At 50.5% G+C, this 16,179-nt stretch overlaps 2 protein-coding genes across 2 annotated transcripts in view; one reads left to right on the forward strand and one right to left on the reverse strand.

The window, feature by feature from the left end:
* Nucleotides 1-3,547, forward strand: part of LOC137306257 (IgGFc-binding protein-like) — a 52,324-nt gene extending 48,777 nt beyond the window's left edge. Inside the window, 2 exon segments of the mRNA XM_067975411.1 lie at nucleotides 1,561-1,856; nucleotides 3,319-3,547. Of these exon segments, the coding sequence (XP_067831512.1) occupies nucleotides 1,561-1,856; nucleotides 3,319-3,328 (306 nt within the window). The 3' untranslated portion in view covers nucleotides 3,329-3,547.
* On the reverse strand, nucleotides 3,537-11,893 carry LOC137306263 (complement C1q subcomponent subunit C-like). The gene is made up of 4 exons (XM_067975426.1): nucleotides 11,740-11,893; nucleotides 10,360-10,437; nucleotides 8,611-8,716; nucleotides 3,537-7,042 (listed from the first exon to the last, which is right to left on the reverse strand). Exons 1-4 carry the CDS (start codon nucleotides 11,755-11,757, stop codon nucleotides 6,639-6,641), a joined length of 606 nt encoding a protein of 201 aa, XP_067831527.1. The 5' UTR covers nucleotides 11,758-11,893; the 3' UTR covers nucleotides 3,537-6,638.
* Between the last annotated feature and the right edge of the window lie 4,286 nt (nucleotides 11,894-16,179).

Consider the following 16,179-nt stretch of genomic DNA (forward strand, 5'->3'; position numbering starts at 1 on the left):
TGGATTGATTGATGATTGATTTGATCGATGATGGATTGATGATTGATTTGATGATGGATTGATTGATGATTGATTTGATCGATGATGGATTGATGATTGATTTGATCGATGATGGATTGATTGATTGATTTGATCGATGACGGATTGATTGATGATTGATTTGATCTATGATGGATTGATTGATGATTGATTTGATCGATGATGGATTGATTGATGATTGATTTGATCGATGACGGATTGATTGATGATTGATTTGATGATGGATTGATTGATGATTGATTTGATCGATGATGGATTGATTGATGATTGATTTGATCGATGATGGATTGATTGATGATTGATTTGATCGATGATGGATTGATTGATGATTGATTTGATCAATGATGGATGGATTGATTGATTTGATCGATGATGGATTGATTGATGATGGATTTGATCAATGATGGATGGATTGATTGATTGATTTGATCAATGATTGATTGATTTGATCAATGATGGATTGATTGATGATTGATTTGATCGATGATTGATGGATTGATGATTGATTTGATCAATGATTGATTGATTTGATCGATGATGGATTGATTGATGATTGATTTGATCAATGATGGATGGATTGATTGATTTGATCGATGATGGATTTGATCAATGATGGATTGATTGATTGATTTGATCGATGATGGATTGATTGATTTGATTGATGATTGATTGATTTGATCAATGATGGATTGATTGATTTGATTGATGATTGATTGATTTGATTGATGATGGATTGATTGATTGATTTGATCAATGATGGATGGATTGATTGATTGATTTGATTGATTTGATCAATGATGGATTGATTGATTGATTTGATCAATGATGGATGGATTGATTGATTGATTTGATCGATGATGGATTGATTGATTTGATTGATTGATTTGATCAATGATGGATTGATTGATTGATTGATTTGATTGATGATTGATTTGATCAATGATGGATTGATTGATTGATTTGATCGATGATTGATTTGATTGATGATTGATTGATTTGATCGATGATTGATTGATTGATGATTGATTGATTTGATCGATGATGGATTGATTTGATTGATGATTGATTGATTTGATCGATGATTGATTTGATTGATGATTGATTTGATTGATGATTGATTGATTTGATCGATGATTGATTTGATTGATGATTGATTGATTTGATCGATGATTGATTTGATTGATGATTGATTGATTTGATCGATGATTGATTGATTTGATCGATGATGGATTGATTTGATTGATGATTGATTGATTTGATCGATGATGGATTGATTGATTGATTTGATCGATGATTGATTTGATCGATGATTGATTTGATTGATGATTGATTGATTGATGATTGATTGATTTGATCGATGATTGATTTGATTGATGATTGATTGATTTGATCGATGATTGATTTGATTGATGATTGATTGATTTGATCGATGATGGATTGATTGATTGATTGATTGACTGATATGCCCCGGGGCAGTGACAGATTATCTCGGGTCTGTAATACCATCTTTTCTTGACCCAGGTGAATGGACACCCACTGAAGAAAGACCAATTCCCGTTCAAAGCCACCTCCAAAGTGACGATCAGTATTGAGGCGGGCGCAGTGATTCTGGACCATACCTCCAAAGTCCGGGTGCGGTTCGGTGGATTCAGTGATCTCACATTGACCGTGGGCGACACATTCGATAACCAGCTGTGCGGTGCCTGCGGCAACTTTGACGGCAACAGCAAAGGTGGGCTGAGGCTTCCCGATGGGAAGGTCACTACTGACATCCAGAAGTTCTTCAGGGCATGGCTGGCGAAGGAGTTCTCGAGCTGGTGAGTCTCCCTGGCAGTAACTCACGGCAGTACCGATCGGTGCCTGCGTAAAGCTGGAGTCATCCACTCTCTCTGTCTGTGTCTCTCTCTCTTCACCTCTCTCACTTTCTCTCTATCCCTCGACCTCTCTCTCCAGCTCTCTATCCCCTCCCTCTCTCTGTCTGTTTCTCTTTCCCCTCTCCCTTCTCTCTCTGCCTCTCTCCCTCTCCTCTCTCTCTCTCTCCCTCCCCCTCTCTCCCCTCCTTCTCTGTCTGCCTCGCTTCCCTCCCTCTCTCTCTCCCTCCCTCTCTCTCCCTCCCTCTCTCTCCCTCCCTCTCTCTCTCTCCCTCCCTCTCCCTCTCTCTCTCTCTCTCCCTCCCTCTCTCTCCCTCCCTCTCTCTCCCTCCCTCTCTCTCCCTCCCTCTCTTTCCCTCCCTCTCTCTCCCTCCCTCTCTTTCCCTCCCTCTCTCCCCTCCCTCTCCCTCTCCCTCTCTCTCTCCCTCTCCCCTCTCTCTCCCTCCCTCTCTCTCCCTCCCTCTCTCTCCCTCTCTCTCTCTCTCTCTCTCTCCCCTCCCTCTCCCTCTCTCCCTCCCTCTCTCTCCCTCTCTCTCCCTCCCTCTCTCTCTCTCTCTCTCTCTCCCCTCCCTCTCTCTCTCTCTCTCTCTCTCTCCCCTCCCTCTCCCTCTCTCTCTCTCTCTCTCTCCCCTCCCTCTCCCTCTCTCTCTCTCTCTCTCCCCTCCCTCTCCTTCTCTCTCTCTCTCTCCCTATTTTTGGGGACTGATTCTCTATCCTCACTCTTCTCTGTGTGCTCCCTGATGACCTCACCCCCCACCAGCTGATCCTACGGGTTGTAACTAATTATTCGGCGGTGAAAACATGTCAGGGAGGCCGATGGTGCAGGTGGTGTGTTCAGAGTCTGTGTAATCAACGGGAGTCACTTTCATTTCCCCATCATTGAATTACATCGAGTCTACAGCACAGAAACAGGCCATTCGGCCCAACTGGTCTATCCCGGTGTTTATGCTCCACACGAGCCTCCTCCCTCCCTACTCCCTCTCACCCTATCACCATATCCTTCGATTCCTTTCTCCCTCATGTGTTTATCCAGCTTCCCCTTAAATCCATCTACACTATTCACCTCAACTACTCCCTGTGGGAGTGAGTTCCACATTCTCACCACTCTCTGGGTAAAGAAGTTTCTCCTGAATTCCCTATTGGATTTATTAGTGACTCTCTTATATTGATGGCCCCCTAGTTCTGGTCTCCCCCCACAAGTGGAAACATTATCTCTACGTTTACCCTATCGAACCCTTTCATAATCTTAAAGACCCAGTGGAAGGAAATCACACGCCTGATTCCCATTCCATTGGGATCCTGTTAGATTCCTGTCCGGGCAGTGAAGGTGAAAATTACTTCCAAATATCTTTAAACTGTCAATTCTACAGTTCTAACGCAGTGATTCCCACCTTTTTTTGGTTTTCAGTTTAACTTAAGAACTATCGACTTGTCTCAAGACATCGGCTTTTTGAAGATGTAACAAGATGTGTCTCATTGCTGTTCATTCCAATTCTCTCTACCACGATGAATGTTTCTCAACTTAATCAAGTAAAGTGCCTTAAACTGTTGCTGTGATGTGAGGGAGCATGTGGGGCTGATCGTACTGTATATTTCAAACCAAATTAAATCACATGATTGCACTGGTTCAACAACAATGCGTCTTCAAGTTTTTTATACACATAGAGGGATATCACACGGCCCCGGGAGATACAGAGAGGGATATCGCACGGCCCCGGGAGATACAGAGAGGCCCAGGAGATACATAGAGGGAAATCACACGACCCCGGGAGATACATAGAGGGATATCACACAGCCCCGAGAGATACAGAGAGGGATATCACACGGCCCCGGGAGATACAGAGAGGCCCAGGAGATACAGAGAGGGATATCGCACGGCCCCGAGAGATACAGAGAGGGATATCGCACGGCCCCGAGAGATACAGAGAGGGATATCACACGGCCCCGGGAGATACAGAGAGGGATATCACACGGCCCCGAGAGATACAGAGAGGGATATCGCACGGCCCCGAGAGATACAGAGAGGGATATCACACGGCCCCGAGAGATACAGAGAGGGATATCACACGGCCCCGAGAGATACAGAGAGGGATATCACACGGCCCCGAGAGATACAGAGAGGGATATCGCACGGCCCCGAGAGATACAGAGAGGGATATCGCACGGCCCCGAGAGATACAGAGAGGGATATCACACGGCCCCGAGAGATACAGAGAGGGATATCGCACGGCCCCGAGAGATACAGAGAGGGATATCACACGGCCCCGGGAGATACAGAGAGGGATATCACACGGCCCCGAGAGATACAGAGAGGGATATCGCACGGCCCCGAGAGATACAGAGAGGGATATCGCACGGCCCCGAGAGATACAGAGAGGGATATCGCACGGCCCCGAGAGATACAGAGAGGGATATCGCACGGCCCCGAGAGATACAGAGAGGGATATCGCACGGCCCCGAGAGATACAGAGAGGGATATCGCACGGCCCCGAGAGATACAGAGAGGGATATCGCACGGCCCCGAGAGATACAGAGAGGGATATCGCACGGCCCCGAGAGATACAGAGAGGGATATCGCACGGCCCCGAGAGATACAGAGAGGGATATCGCACGGCCCCGAGAGATACAGAGAGGCCCAGGAGATACAGAGAGGGATATCGCACGGCCCCGAAAGATACAGAGAGGGATATCGCACGGCCCCGGGAGATACAGAGAGAGATATCGCACGGCCCCGGGAGATACAGAGAGGGATATCACATAGTCCTGAGAGATACACAGAGAGGGAATTAGACTGGGTGGGATATTAAAGGGTACGGGGAGTGAGGGGGAGAGTGGGATTAGACTGGGTGGGATATTAAAGGGTACAGGGAGTGAGGGGAGAGTGGGATTAGACTGGGTGGGATATTAAAGGGTACGGGGAGTGAGGGGGAGAGTGGGATTAGACTGGGTGGGATATTAAAGGGTACGGGGAGTGAGGGGAGAGTGGGATTAGACTGGGTGGGATATTAAAGGGTACGGGGAGTGAGGGGAGAGTGGGATTAGACTGGGTGGGATATTAAAGGGTACGGGAGGGTGAGGGGGAGAGTGGGATCGTACTGTGCTGCTCGTAGTGAAAGCGGCACTGACTGACTGCCCTATCCTGGTGCTGTAACAGCAGACCTGGCCAGTGCAGGGGACCCCGGGTCAGCCAGACTGCCACGAGCAGCCACATGGGGGAAGCCTGCGATTAAAGTCTCGCTGCAGGACAGACCTGTAGGTAAATGCTCGACAAGTGCATTGCAGGTAATTGGAAGCCAAGTTCTGCACAGGAAGATCCCACAAACAGAAATGAGATGAATGGCCAGTTACTCTGTTTTTGGTCGTGTTGGCTGAGTGATAAACACTGGTCAGGACATCGAGTAGTCTACCTGAGAGGGCAGACGGTTTAATGTCACATCTGAAAGACGGCACCTCCGATCGTGCAGCATTGCCTCCGTCTAGAGGACGTGGGGTTTGAACCTACGATCTGGTGACACGGGTAAGAAAACTATAACCTGAACCAAGCTGACAGCTCCAGGCCAGGGCCACACGAGGGAGAGACCAGCAAGCAGCAGACTATATCTTCAGCCTCTTATCCATTTGGGGTATCATCCCATCTACACGCTCAACATTCCCGATTAACCAAGAATGAACGGACACAAAGGCTCGGCCGAGCAGACGATGGGGGAGAGTCTACGAGATCCGTAGCGGCTGAGAGACATGATTAAATCAGAGACTCGCCGGGGGTTGGGGGCTGTAGGGAGGGTCAAAGCTAAGGGACCGAAGAAACAATGCAAGTTCCGATGGGAGAGTTGGGGTATCAGAGGGAGGGGTTTCGATGGGAGAGTTGGGGTATCAGAGGAAGGGGTTTCGATGGGAGGGATGGGGTATCAGAGGGAGGGGTTTCGATGGGAGAGTTGGGGTATCAGAGGGAGGGGTTTCGATGGGAGAGTTGGGGTATCAGAGGGAGGGGTTTCGATGGGAGAGTTGGGGTATCAGAGGAAGGGGTTTCGATGGGAGAGTTGGGGTATCAGAGGGAGGGGTTTCGATGGGAGAGTTGGGGTATCAGAGGAAGGGGTTTCGATGGGAGAGTTGGGGTATCAGAGGGGAGGGGTTTCGATGGGAGGGTTGGGGTATCAGAGGGAGGGGTTTCGATGGGAGGGTTGGGGTATCAGAGGGGAGGGGTTTCGATGGGAGGGTTGGGGTATCAGAGGGAGGGGTTTCGATGGGAGGGTTGGGGTATCAGAGGGAGGGGTTTCGATGGGAGAGTTGGGGTGTCAGAGGGAGGGGTTTCGATGGGAGAGTTGGGGTATCAGAGGGAGGGGTTTCGATGGGAGAGATGGAGTATCAGAGGGGAGGGGTTTCGATGGGAGAGTTGGGGTATCAGAGGGAGGGGTTTCGATGGGAGAGTTGGGGTATCAGAGGGAGGGGTTTCGATGGGAGAGTTGGGGTATCAGAGGGAGGGGTTTCGATGGGAGAGATGGAGTATCAGAGGGAGGGGTTTCGATGGGCTGATTGGCCTTTTCTCATCCTATGAGGTTAACAAAACCTGAAAAAAAATGATCCTGCACAAAAACTAAGCAAGTTTGCAAAGAAAGATTAAAAATGTGCCTCTCCTCTTGGATCTGGTGGCCGTGTTGGTTGGGCAGATTGGACTTCCCCTTCATCCTGTGGGAGATGGGCCCGTCCATACCCACCAGTCCTGTGAAGTCATTCTGCCGCAGCCTCCAAGAGCACACCCTGGAAATTCATGCTACCGTTTGCACTCCAAGTGATTCCGCCCTCCACCCGGACCCAGACTCGGTCGCCTTTGGTGAGGGACAATATTACAGTCATTGACGATGTCTGAGCCTCGTTGTTTGCCAGTATGCTGTGCAGATAGCTGATATCTTCTCCATTCTTCACAAGATGCGCTGCTGTATTCCTTGCATGCTGCTGACCGAGCAGTGAATAAGTGAAGTAATAGAAGCCGGGGACTGTTGCGGTGAAGGTTCCAGACGAGGCATTGTAAGCAGACCTTTGGTTGACGACAATTACATCGTATATGACCGGATTCTGGTTCTGGGGATGCTTACCGTTGGAAACCTTGGCGTGGAAAATAACAGTCGACTTATCTGGAGGCAAAGAGAGTGGGGGGGTGGCATGAGAGTACGAAACAGCCAGGGTACGACAGGGCGAATGACGGACGAGCTCAAACTTCGGCACGGTTTAAGGGATGGGCCCCAAAGATCGCGGGTTACGGGCGGATCGCGCGCGCTGGGATTCGTGGGGTGAACGGAGAAGGCAGCGGGACTGGGCGTTTGGTGCGTGGGGGGAATCGTCTGTATCGCTCCCTCCCGCTCCCCCTCTCCCACCCGATGACCGGGCAACGCCAACCAGGTCTTGCCCCCACCCCACCTTCCGGAGACTGTGCGGTGCCCCCTCCGACACGGGCCGCGTAAAGGATTGTCCAACCCGATCTCTGGGTGCCCAGGCCCGCTGGCGATCCACCTCACTCGGACTGCCCGACCCCAGATAGTCCCAGTAAGGCAGAGGGAGGGGGAACACTGAGTGTAAGAAATCCCCTCTCCTTGGTCCCCAATCCCACCCCCCCCCGCTTCTGTGTCGGTGGACTTGTTCGGGGGAGGCACGAGGCTCTGCCCTCCAGGAAAGGCCACTGGAAACCCCGGCTTGAGGTGGAGACCCCGGCACATCCAGGTACCAGGGAGGTTCCAGCCATCCCAGCAGCCTCCCACCAGGGGCGGCAACGGCCCAGAAAATCCGGGATTTGACGGGGAACGGTAGCCAGGAATTGGCTTCCCCTTTAGGGAGTTCCAACATGGTGGCCTGGTGCGATTGGGAGTGCGGAGGGCGTGACCTTTCCCCCCTCTCACGCCACGTGTAAAGGGATCAGTTGGCTTCCACCCGCAGATTTCAGGGGGGCGAAAGGGGGGAAAGTGGCGGGGGGGCCAGCCGCAAGGTGCAGCCTCAGTGGATCGCATCGTACCCGCTCGCTGCTGCCCTGAAGGAGTTATGAGCACTGCCGGTAAAATCATAGACTCTTACAGACAGGAGGAGGCCGTTCGGCCCATCGTGCCTGCGCCGGCTCTTTGAAGGAGCTGTCCAATTAGTCCCACTCCCCTCTACTCTTTCCCCAGAGCCCCTGCAAATTTTTCCCCTTCCAGTATTTATCCGATTCCCCTTTTGAAAGTTATTATTGAATCTGCTTCCACCGCCCTTTCAGGCAGCGCATTCCAGATCAGAACAACTCGCTGTGTAAAAAAACATTCTCCTCATCTCCCCTCTGGTTCTTTTCCCAATTACCTTAAATCTGTGTCCTCTGGTTACCGACCCTCCTGCCACTGGAAACAGTTTCTCCTTATTTACTCTATCAAAACCCCTCATGATTTTGAACACCTCGATTAAATCTCCCCTTAACCTTCTCTGCTCTAAGGAGAACAATCCCAGCTTCTCCAGTCTCTCCACATAACTGAAGTCCCTCATCCCTGGTCCCATTCTGGTAAATCTCCTCTGCACCCTCTCCAAGGCCTTGACATCCTTCCTAAAGTGCGGTGCCCAGAATTGGACACAATACTCCAGCTGAGGCCTAACCAGGGTTTTATAAAGGGTTTAGTATAACTTCCTTGCTTTGTACTCAAGGCCTCTGTTTATAAGGCCCAGGGTCCTGTATTTTCTTACTTACGTTTTATGAGTTTGGCCACCTGCTCTTCCAAATGGTTGACCTTCTGCTTCAAGGCATCGATCTCCTGTGTTTTATCAATGGCGTCTTTTATTTTCTGAACAGTTATCTGAAACAATTGGAAAATCCTGTTTTCAGTGGCCCATCCACTGTGTAGCAGGTACATAGAAGGACTCGGCTCTAAAACCATGAAACTGTAAGGCCCTCCCCGCAGCCCGGCCGACCTTCCTTGTGGATACCAAGCGTCTGAACCTTTGCTGCTTTGTTAGGTGCCAAACCTGGCCCAGTGGGTAACTCCCTCACTCTGTGTCAGAGGGTCGTGGGTTCGAGCCCCCACTCCAGAGACTTGAAGACAAAATCCAGGCCGACGCTCTCCAGTGCAGTACTGAGGGAGTGCCGCACTGTCGGAGGGTCGGTACTGAGGGAGCGCTGCACTGTCGGAGGGTCAGTACTGAGGGAGTGCTGCACTGTTGGAGGGTCGGTACTGAGGGAGCGCCGCACTGTCGGAGGGTCGGTACTGAGGGAGCGCCGCACTGTCGGAGGGTCGGTACTGAGGGAGCGCCGCACTGTCGGAGGGTCGGTACTGAGGGAGCGCCGCACTGTCGGAGGGTCGGTACTGAGGGAGCGCCGCACTGTCGGAGGGTCGGTACTGAGGGAGCGCCGCACTGTCGGAGGGTCGGTACTGAGGGAGCGCCGCACTGTCGGAGGGTCGGTACTGAGGGAGCGCCGCACTGTCGGAGGGTCGGTACTGAGGGAGCGCCGCACTGTCGGAGGGTCGGTACTGAGGGAGCGCCGCACTGTCGGAGGGTCGGTACTGAGGGAGCGCCGCACTGTCGGAGGGTCGGTACTGAGGGAGCGCCGCACTGTCGGAGGGTCGGTACTGAGGGAGCGCCGCACTGTCGGAGGGTCGGTACTGAGGGAGCGCCGCACTGTCGGAGGGTCGGTACTGAGGGAGCGCCGCACTGTCGGAGGTGCCGTCTTTTGGATGAGACGTTAAACCGAGGGCCCCGTCTGCCCTCTCAGGTGGATGTAAAAGATCCCACGGCCACTATTTTGAAGAAGAGCAGGGGGGAGTTCTCCCCGGTGTCCTGGGGCCAATATTTATCCCTCAACCAACATCACCAAATAAACTGATGATCTGGTCATTTATCACATTGCTGTTTGTGGGATCTTGCTGTGCGCAAATTGGCCTCCGCGTTTCCCACATTACAACAGTGAGCACACTTCAAAAAAAGTACTTCACTGGGTGTAAATCTCTTTGGGGCGTCCTGAGGTGGTGAAAGACCCTGTAGAAATGCGAGTCTTTCTTTTTATACGATCAATGACAGACAGGGAAAGACCCTCTGGTCTGTCCAGCCTGTCCCACACAACTGGGGTACCTCGTGTATCACAATGCACAGACTCCCCACCCCGCCCGAAACCGTGTGATCTCCCGGGAGAGGCGAGAAACCAGATTTAAAAACCCAGGCCAGTTGTTGGACGGGGGGTCAAAAGTCGGGAAAACTCCTCTCCGATTGGGGAAAGGCATCGTCCAACATCCAAACTGGTCCTTCCCTTACGTAACTTGTAAGCGTCACGAAGTGAAACTATTTGTTTCCGGGGCTCTGATGAGGATGGCCACAGGGTGTCAGTGCTGTGGGGACCTCTTATAACATCCACAGTCACGGTGAGTGCGGTCACGGGCCCAACACACAGCAATGCGACATGAACAGCCCTGATGGGTGGACGTGCCTGTTTGTACGAGACTCTTACCTGAGATAACGCAGGACAGTCGTCCGATGTTACGGTCCAGAAGTTGCAGTGACAGAGCAGCGCGCAGAGCCAGATCATCTGACAAACACAGGAATAAAACAGCAAGAGGGGAAAAACACAGTGTGAAACCCGGCATTCACATTCACTGCAAAAAAATCAAACACTCGCCCCGTCAAGATCAAACTCCTCGGGTAGATTTTATACCACAGGACGGTGTAGTGTGGTCTGCGAGATTGCAGTCTCTCTCGTTCTGTCATTCTCTCTCCCTGTCTCTCTCATTCTCTGTCTCCATCTGTCTCTCTCTGTCATTCTCTCTCTCTCTAACTCTCATTCTCTCTCTCTCCTTGTCTCTCTCTCTTTCTCTCTCTCTCTCTGTCTCTCTCATTCTCTCTCTCTGTCTCTCTCTGTCATTTGCTCTCTCTCTCTCTCTCTCTCTCTCCCTGTCTCTCTTTCTCTCTCTCTCTCTGTCTCTCTCATTCTCTCTCTCTCTGTCTCTTTCTCTCTCTCTCATTCTCTGTCTCTCTCTGTCATTCTCTCTCTCTGTCTCTGTCTCTCTCTCTCTTTCTCTTTCTCATTCTCTCTCCCTGTCTCTCTCTCATTCTCTCTCTCCCTGTCTCTCTCTCTCATTCTCTCTCTCTCTGTCTCTTTCTCTCTCTCTCTCTGTGTCTCTCTCTCCCTGTCTCTCTCTCATTCTCTCTCTCTCTGTCTCTTTCTCTCTCCCTGTCTCTCTCATTCTCTGTCTCTCTCTGTCATTCTCTCTCTCTGTCTCTGTCTCTGTCTCTCTCTCTCTCTTTCTCATTCTCTCTCCCTGTCTCTCTCTCATTCTCTCTCTCTCTGTCTCTTTCTCTCTCTGTCTCTCTCTGTCTCTCTCTCCCTGTCTCTCTGTCTCTCTCTGTCATTCTCTCTCTCTCTCTCTCTTTCTCTCTCTCTGTCTCTTTCTCTCTCTCTCATTCTCTGTCTCTCTCTGTCATTCTCTCTCTCTGTCTCTGTCTCTCTCTTTCTCTTTCTCATTCTCTCTCCCTGTCTCTCTCTCATTCTCTCTCTCCCTGTCTCTTTCTCTCTCTCTCTGTGTCTCTCTCTCCCTGTCTCTCTCTCATTCTCTCTCTCTCTCTGTCTCTTTCTCTCTCCCTGTCTCTCTCATTCTCTGTCTCTCTCTGTCATTCCCTCTCTCTGTCTCTCTCTCTTTCTCTCTCTCTCTGTCTCTTTCTCTCTCTCTCTCTCTCTTTCTCTCTCTCTCTCTCTCTCCCTCTCTCCGAGTACCTCTAAGCTCTGGTTAGGAAGGAACAGTCTATTTCCCTAATGAATCCAGTCAGCCAGAATGTGAAACCATGAAAGTAGAATTACATTTAATGGCAATGCATTCCTTTAGGTAAAACTTACCTTCCCCATGTCAGACATTTTCACTTCCACGAGTTTTCAGGGACAGTGTGTGGTCATTTATTCTTTCTCCTCCTCGGTTCAGATGAGTTGCCTGTGACCTTTTGCTGATGTTTCTAATATAGCGGAGAGAGAAGGTGAGATTTAGAAATCAGACCAAAGTCCACCGAGAAATGAACTCAACGAGCGAGAACAGCAAATAAAGTATTTGTAACCTTGATTAAACTTTACTCAATGTCCTTATTCTGCTGCTGTTAAAAGAACAAACTTGCATTTATATAGAACCCTATCACATCCTCAGAACTCCCCATCTCAACCAATCGATTACCATTCCTACATCACAACAGTGACGACCCTTCAAATCGTGCATTGGGACCTCCTGAGGCAGTGAAAGGCGCTATATAAATGCAAGCTCTGTCTTTTTTTGAAGTGCAAAACACTGGCCAATTTTTACAGAGCAAGATCCCACATACAGCATTGAGATAAATAACTGAAGGTTTTGTTGGTCGATGGAGGAAAGTTGGCCCAGGTCAGTAGGAGAACTCCCTGCTCTTCTTCTGACTGACCCTCCGACAGTGCGGCGCTCCCTCAGTACTGACCCTCCGACAGTGCGGCGCTCCCTCAGTACTGACCCTCCGACAGTGCGGCGCTCCCTCAGTACTGACCCTCCGACAGTGCGGCGCTCCCTCAGTACTGACCCTCCGACAGTGCGGCGCTCCCTCAGTACTGACCCTCCGACAGTGCGGCGCTCCCTCAGTACCGACCCTCCGACAGTGCGGCGCTCCCTCAGTACCGACCCTCCGACAGTGCGGCGCTCCCTCAGTACCGACCCTCCGACAGTGCGGCGCTCCCTCAGTACCGACCCTCCGACAGTGCGGCGCTCCCTCAGTACTGACCCTCCGACAGTGCGGCGCTCCCTCAGCGCTGACCCTCCCACAGTGCGGCGCTCCCTCAGTACTGACCCTCCGACAGTGCGGCGCTCCCTCAGTAATGACCCTCCGACAGTGCGGCGCTCCCTCAGTACTGACCCTCCGACAGTGCGGCGCTCCCTCAGTACTGACCCTCCGACAGTGCGGCGCTCCCTCAGTACTGACCCTCCGACAGTGCGGCGCTCCCTCAGTACTGACCCTCTGACAGTGCGGCGCTCCCTCAGTACTGACCCTCCGACAGTGCGGCGCTCCCTCAGTACTGACCCTCCGACAGTGCTGCGCTCCCTCAGTACTGACCCTCCGACAGTGCGGCGCTCCCTCAGTACTGACCCTCCGACAGTGCGGCGCTCCCTCAGTACTGACCCTCCGACAGTGCGGCGCTCCCTCAGTACTGACCCCCCGACAGTGCGGCGCTCCCTCAGTACTGACCCTCCGACAGTGCGGCGCTCCCTCAGTACTGCGCTGGGAGTGTCGGCCTGGATTATGTGCTGGGAGTTATTTATTCCAGACTGCAGCACTGTGCACTGCATTGACTATCTCTGAGATGGTGCAGGGGATTCACCAATACAGAAACACGTTGGGGCGAAGTACACAGAAGGATGTCCCTAACGGCAGTCCGACGAATGGCCAATTAATCGATTTATCGGTGGTGTTCGACGAGGGCTTCTGTGGAAATTGCAGGCACATGTACAATACTGAGCCCTGCTGACAGTGGACCGCAGCCTCCAAATTTCTCGGGTTAGCTCAAAGTCAATGAGCATCATTTCACTTCCAAAAATCATCTTCTTACTTCTGCTGAAACCATCATGGCCATCTCTCCTTGACTGTCTGGAAAATCTTCCAGCGTCGATGATGATGAGCGCGAAGGGGTTAAATACACAAACAATCACCCGCCAGAGCATCACGGAAGCCCATTCCTTGCATGGACTCTTATTTCTCTTGTCGCAATTATTTGGGGCCTGACAAGCCTCCCGGTTGGAATCTCACCATCAGTAACTGTCGGGAGGGCCTGAAGAGTAAATAGGAATTACTCACTGCATTAATTCCTGTTACCAAAGAGTTGTACAGAATCATACAGAATCCACCCAGGAGGAGCTACAATAAAAATCTGCATTTATATAGCGCCTTTAACGTAGTAAAACGTCCCAAGGCGCTTCACAGGAGCGATTATCAAACAAAATTTGACACCGAGCCACATAAGGAGATATTAGGACAGGTGACCAAAAGCTCGGTCAAAGAGGTAGGTTTTAAGGAGCGTCTTAAAGGAGGAGAGAGAGAGGCGGAGAGGTTTAGGGAGGGAATTCCAGAGCTCAGGGCCCAGGCAGCTGAAGTCACGGCCGCCAATGGCGGAGCGATGGGAATCGGGGATTGTGACAAGGCCAGAATTGGAGGAGCGCAGAGATCTCGGAGGGTTGGAGGAGGTTACAGAGATAGGGAGGGGAGTGAGGGCCACGGAGGGATTTGAACAGGAGGATGAGGATTTTAAAATCGAGGCGTTCCCGGACCGGGAGCCGATGTAGGTCAGCGAGCACAGGGGGTGATGGGTGAACGGGACTCGGTGCGGGTTAGGATACGGGGGGAGCAGAGTTTTGGATCAGTTTGGGAGAGTCTCTCAGGGAAATATTTCTTTGTGTTGATAACATTGCGGTGATGTCAACATGTGCACAGATAAACCTCATCGGGACGTGTCTCAGAGGTTCCTCTCAGGGTAATGCTTTATTACAATTTGTCAAAATCCAACTGGCCCAAGGCTTGGAGGAGACATTCTGAATCAGAATATTGTGCAATTTTGACTTTATTTTGGGGTAAAGAAAGTCCTTTCCACTGTATCTGAGGTAAATATTGCACAGGAGTCTTGTTTATATTTGGTGCAATGTCCAGATTGCTCAAGGCTGCTTTAATCGAACGTCGGTTAAACATTGAATCATAGAAAGGTTACAGCACGGAAGGAGGCCATTCAGCCCATCGAGTCCGTGCCGGCTCTGTGCAAGAGCAATCCAGCTAGTCCCACTCCCCCGTCCTTTCCCCGTAGCCCTGCAAAGTTTTTCCTTTCAAGTTCTTATCCAGTTCCCTTTTGAAGGCCATGATTGAATCTGCCTCCACCACCCCCTCGGGCAGTGCATTCCAGATCCTAACCACTCGCTGTGTAAAAAAGTTTTTCCTCATGTCGCCTTTGGTTCTTTTGTCAATCACCTTAAATCTGTGTCCTCTGGTTCTCAACCCTTCCGCCAATGGGAACAGTTTCTCTCTATCTACTCTGTCTGGACCCTTCATGATTTTGAACACCTCGATCAAATCTCCTTGCGACCGTCTCTGTTCCAAGGAGAACAACCCCAGCTTCTCCAGTCTATCCATGTAACTGAAGTCCCTCATCCCTGGAATCATTCTAGTAAATCTCCTTTGCACCCTCTCCAAGGCCTTCACATCCTTCCTAAAGTGCGGAGCCCAGAACTGGACACAATACTCCAGTTGTGGCCGAACCAGTGTTTTATAAAGGTTCATCATGACTTCCATACTTTTGTACTCTATGCCTCTATTTATAAAGCCCAGGATCCCGTATGCTTTTTTAACTGCTTTCTCAACCTGCCCTGCCACCTTCAACGATTTGTGCACATTTACCCCCAGATCACTCTGTTCCTGCACCCCTTTTAGAATTGTGCCCTTTAGTTTATATTGCCTCTCCTCATTCTTTCTACCGAAATATATCACTTTGCATTTTTCTGCATTAAATTTCATCTATCACATGTCCACCCATTCCACCAGTCTGTCTATATCCTCTTGAAGTCTATCACTATCCTCCTCACTGTTCACTACACTTCCAAGTTTTGTATCATCTGCAAATTTGGAAATTGTGCCCTGTACCCCCAAGTCCAAGTCATTAATATATATCAAGAACCCTGACCCTAACATAAATTGGAGTTTCTAATTTCTTGTGAAGTACAAAAAGTTGGATTTATAAATAAGTGGGACTGTTTGATGGTGGTACAGGACTCTGGGCTGCACCTCAACCAGCCAGTGACAGTTAGACGTGCCCGGGTTATGCCCATTCTAAAATACCGGCTAAGTTCTAGTGGATCTGGGCTGCTGGTGTAAGATGGACCTTTCACCCAAAGTGATGCCAGTGTGAAAACAGCGGGATAATGAGGGCCACAGAGCTGTTCCAGCAATCCTGCCATTTACACCCGAATTGTACCTGACTTAAGGGATAGAATTGAAAAGCAGAGAAGTTATGTTGAACTTGTATAGAACCTTGGTTAGACCACACTTGGAGCACTGTGTACAGTTCTGGTCTCCATATACCTTGGTTAGACCACACTTGGAGCACTGTGCACAGTTCTGGTCTCCATATACCTTGGTTAGACCACACTTGGAGCACTGTGCACAGTTCTGGTCTCCATATACCTTGGTTAGACCACACTTGGAACACTGTGCACAGTTCTGGTCTGCATATACCTTGGTTAGACCACACTTGGAGCACTGTGCACAGTTCTGGTCTCCATATACCTTGGTTAGA

This window comes from Heptranchias perlo, chromosome 42 (genome assembly GCF_035084215.1).
Source record: "Heptranchias perlo isolate sHepPer1 chromosome 42, sHepPer1.hap1, whole genome shotgun sequence".
In the NCBI taxonomy this organism is placed as follows: domain Eukaryota; kingdom Metazoa; phylum Chordata; class Chondrichthyes; order Hexanchiformes; family Hexanchidae; genus Heptranchias; species Heptranchias perlo.

Coding starts and splice junctions, on each gene's coding strand:
- LOC137306263 (XM_067975426.1), bottom strand. Junction 8,717..10,359: donor ACTGTCCTGCGTTATCTCAG/GTAAGAGTCTCG, acceptor CAATTGTTTCAG/ATAACTGTTCAGAAAATAAA. Junction 7,043..8,610: donor GGTGGCCAAACTCATAAAAC/GTAAGTAAGAAA, acceptor CTTTGCCTCCAG/ATAAGTCGACTGTTATTTTC.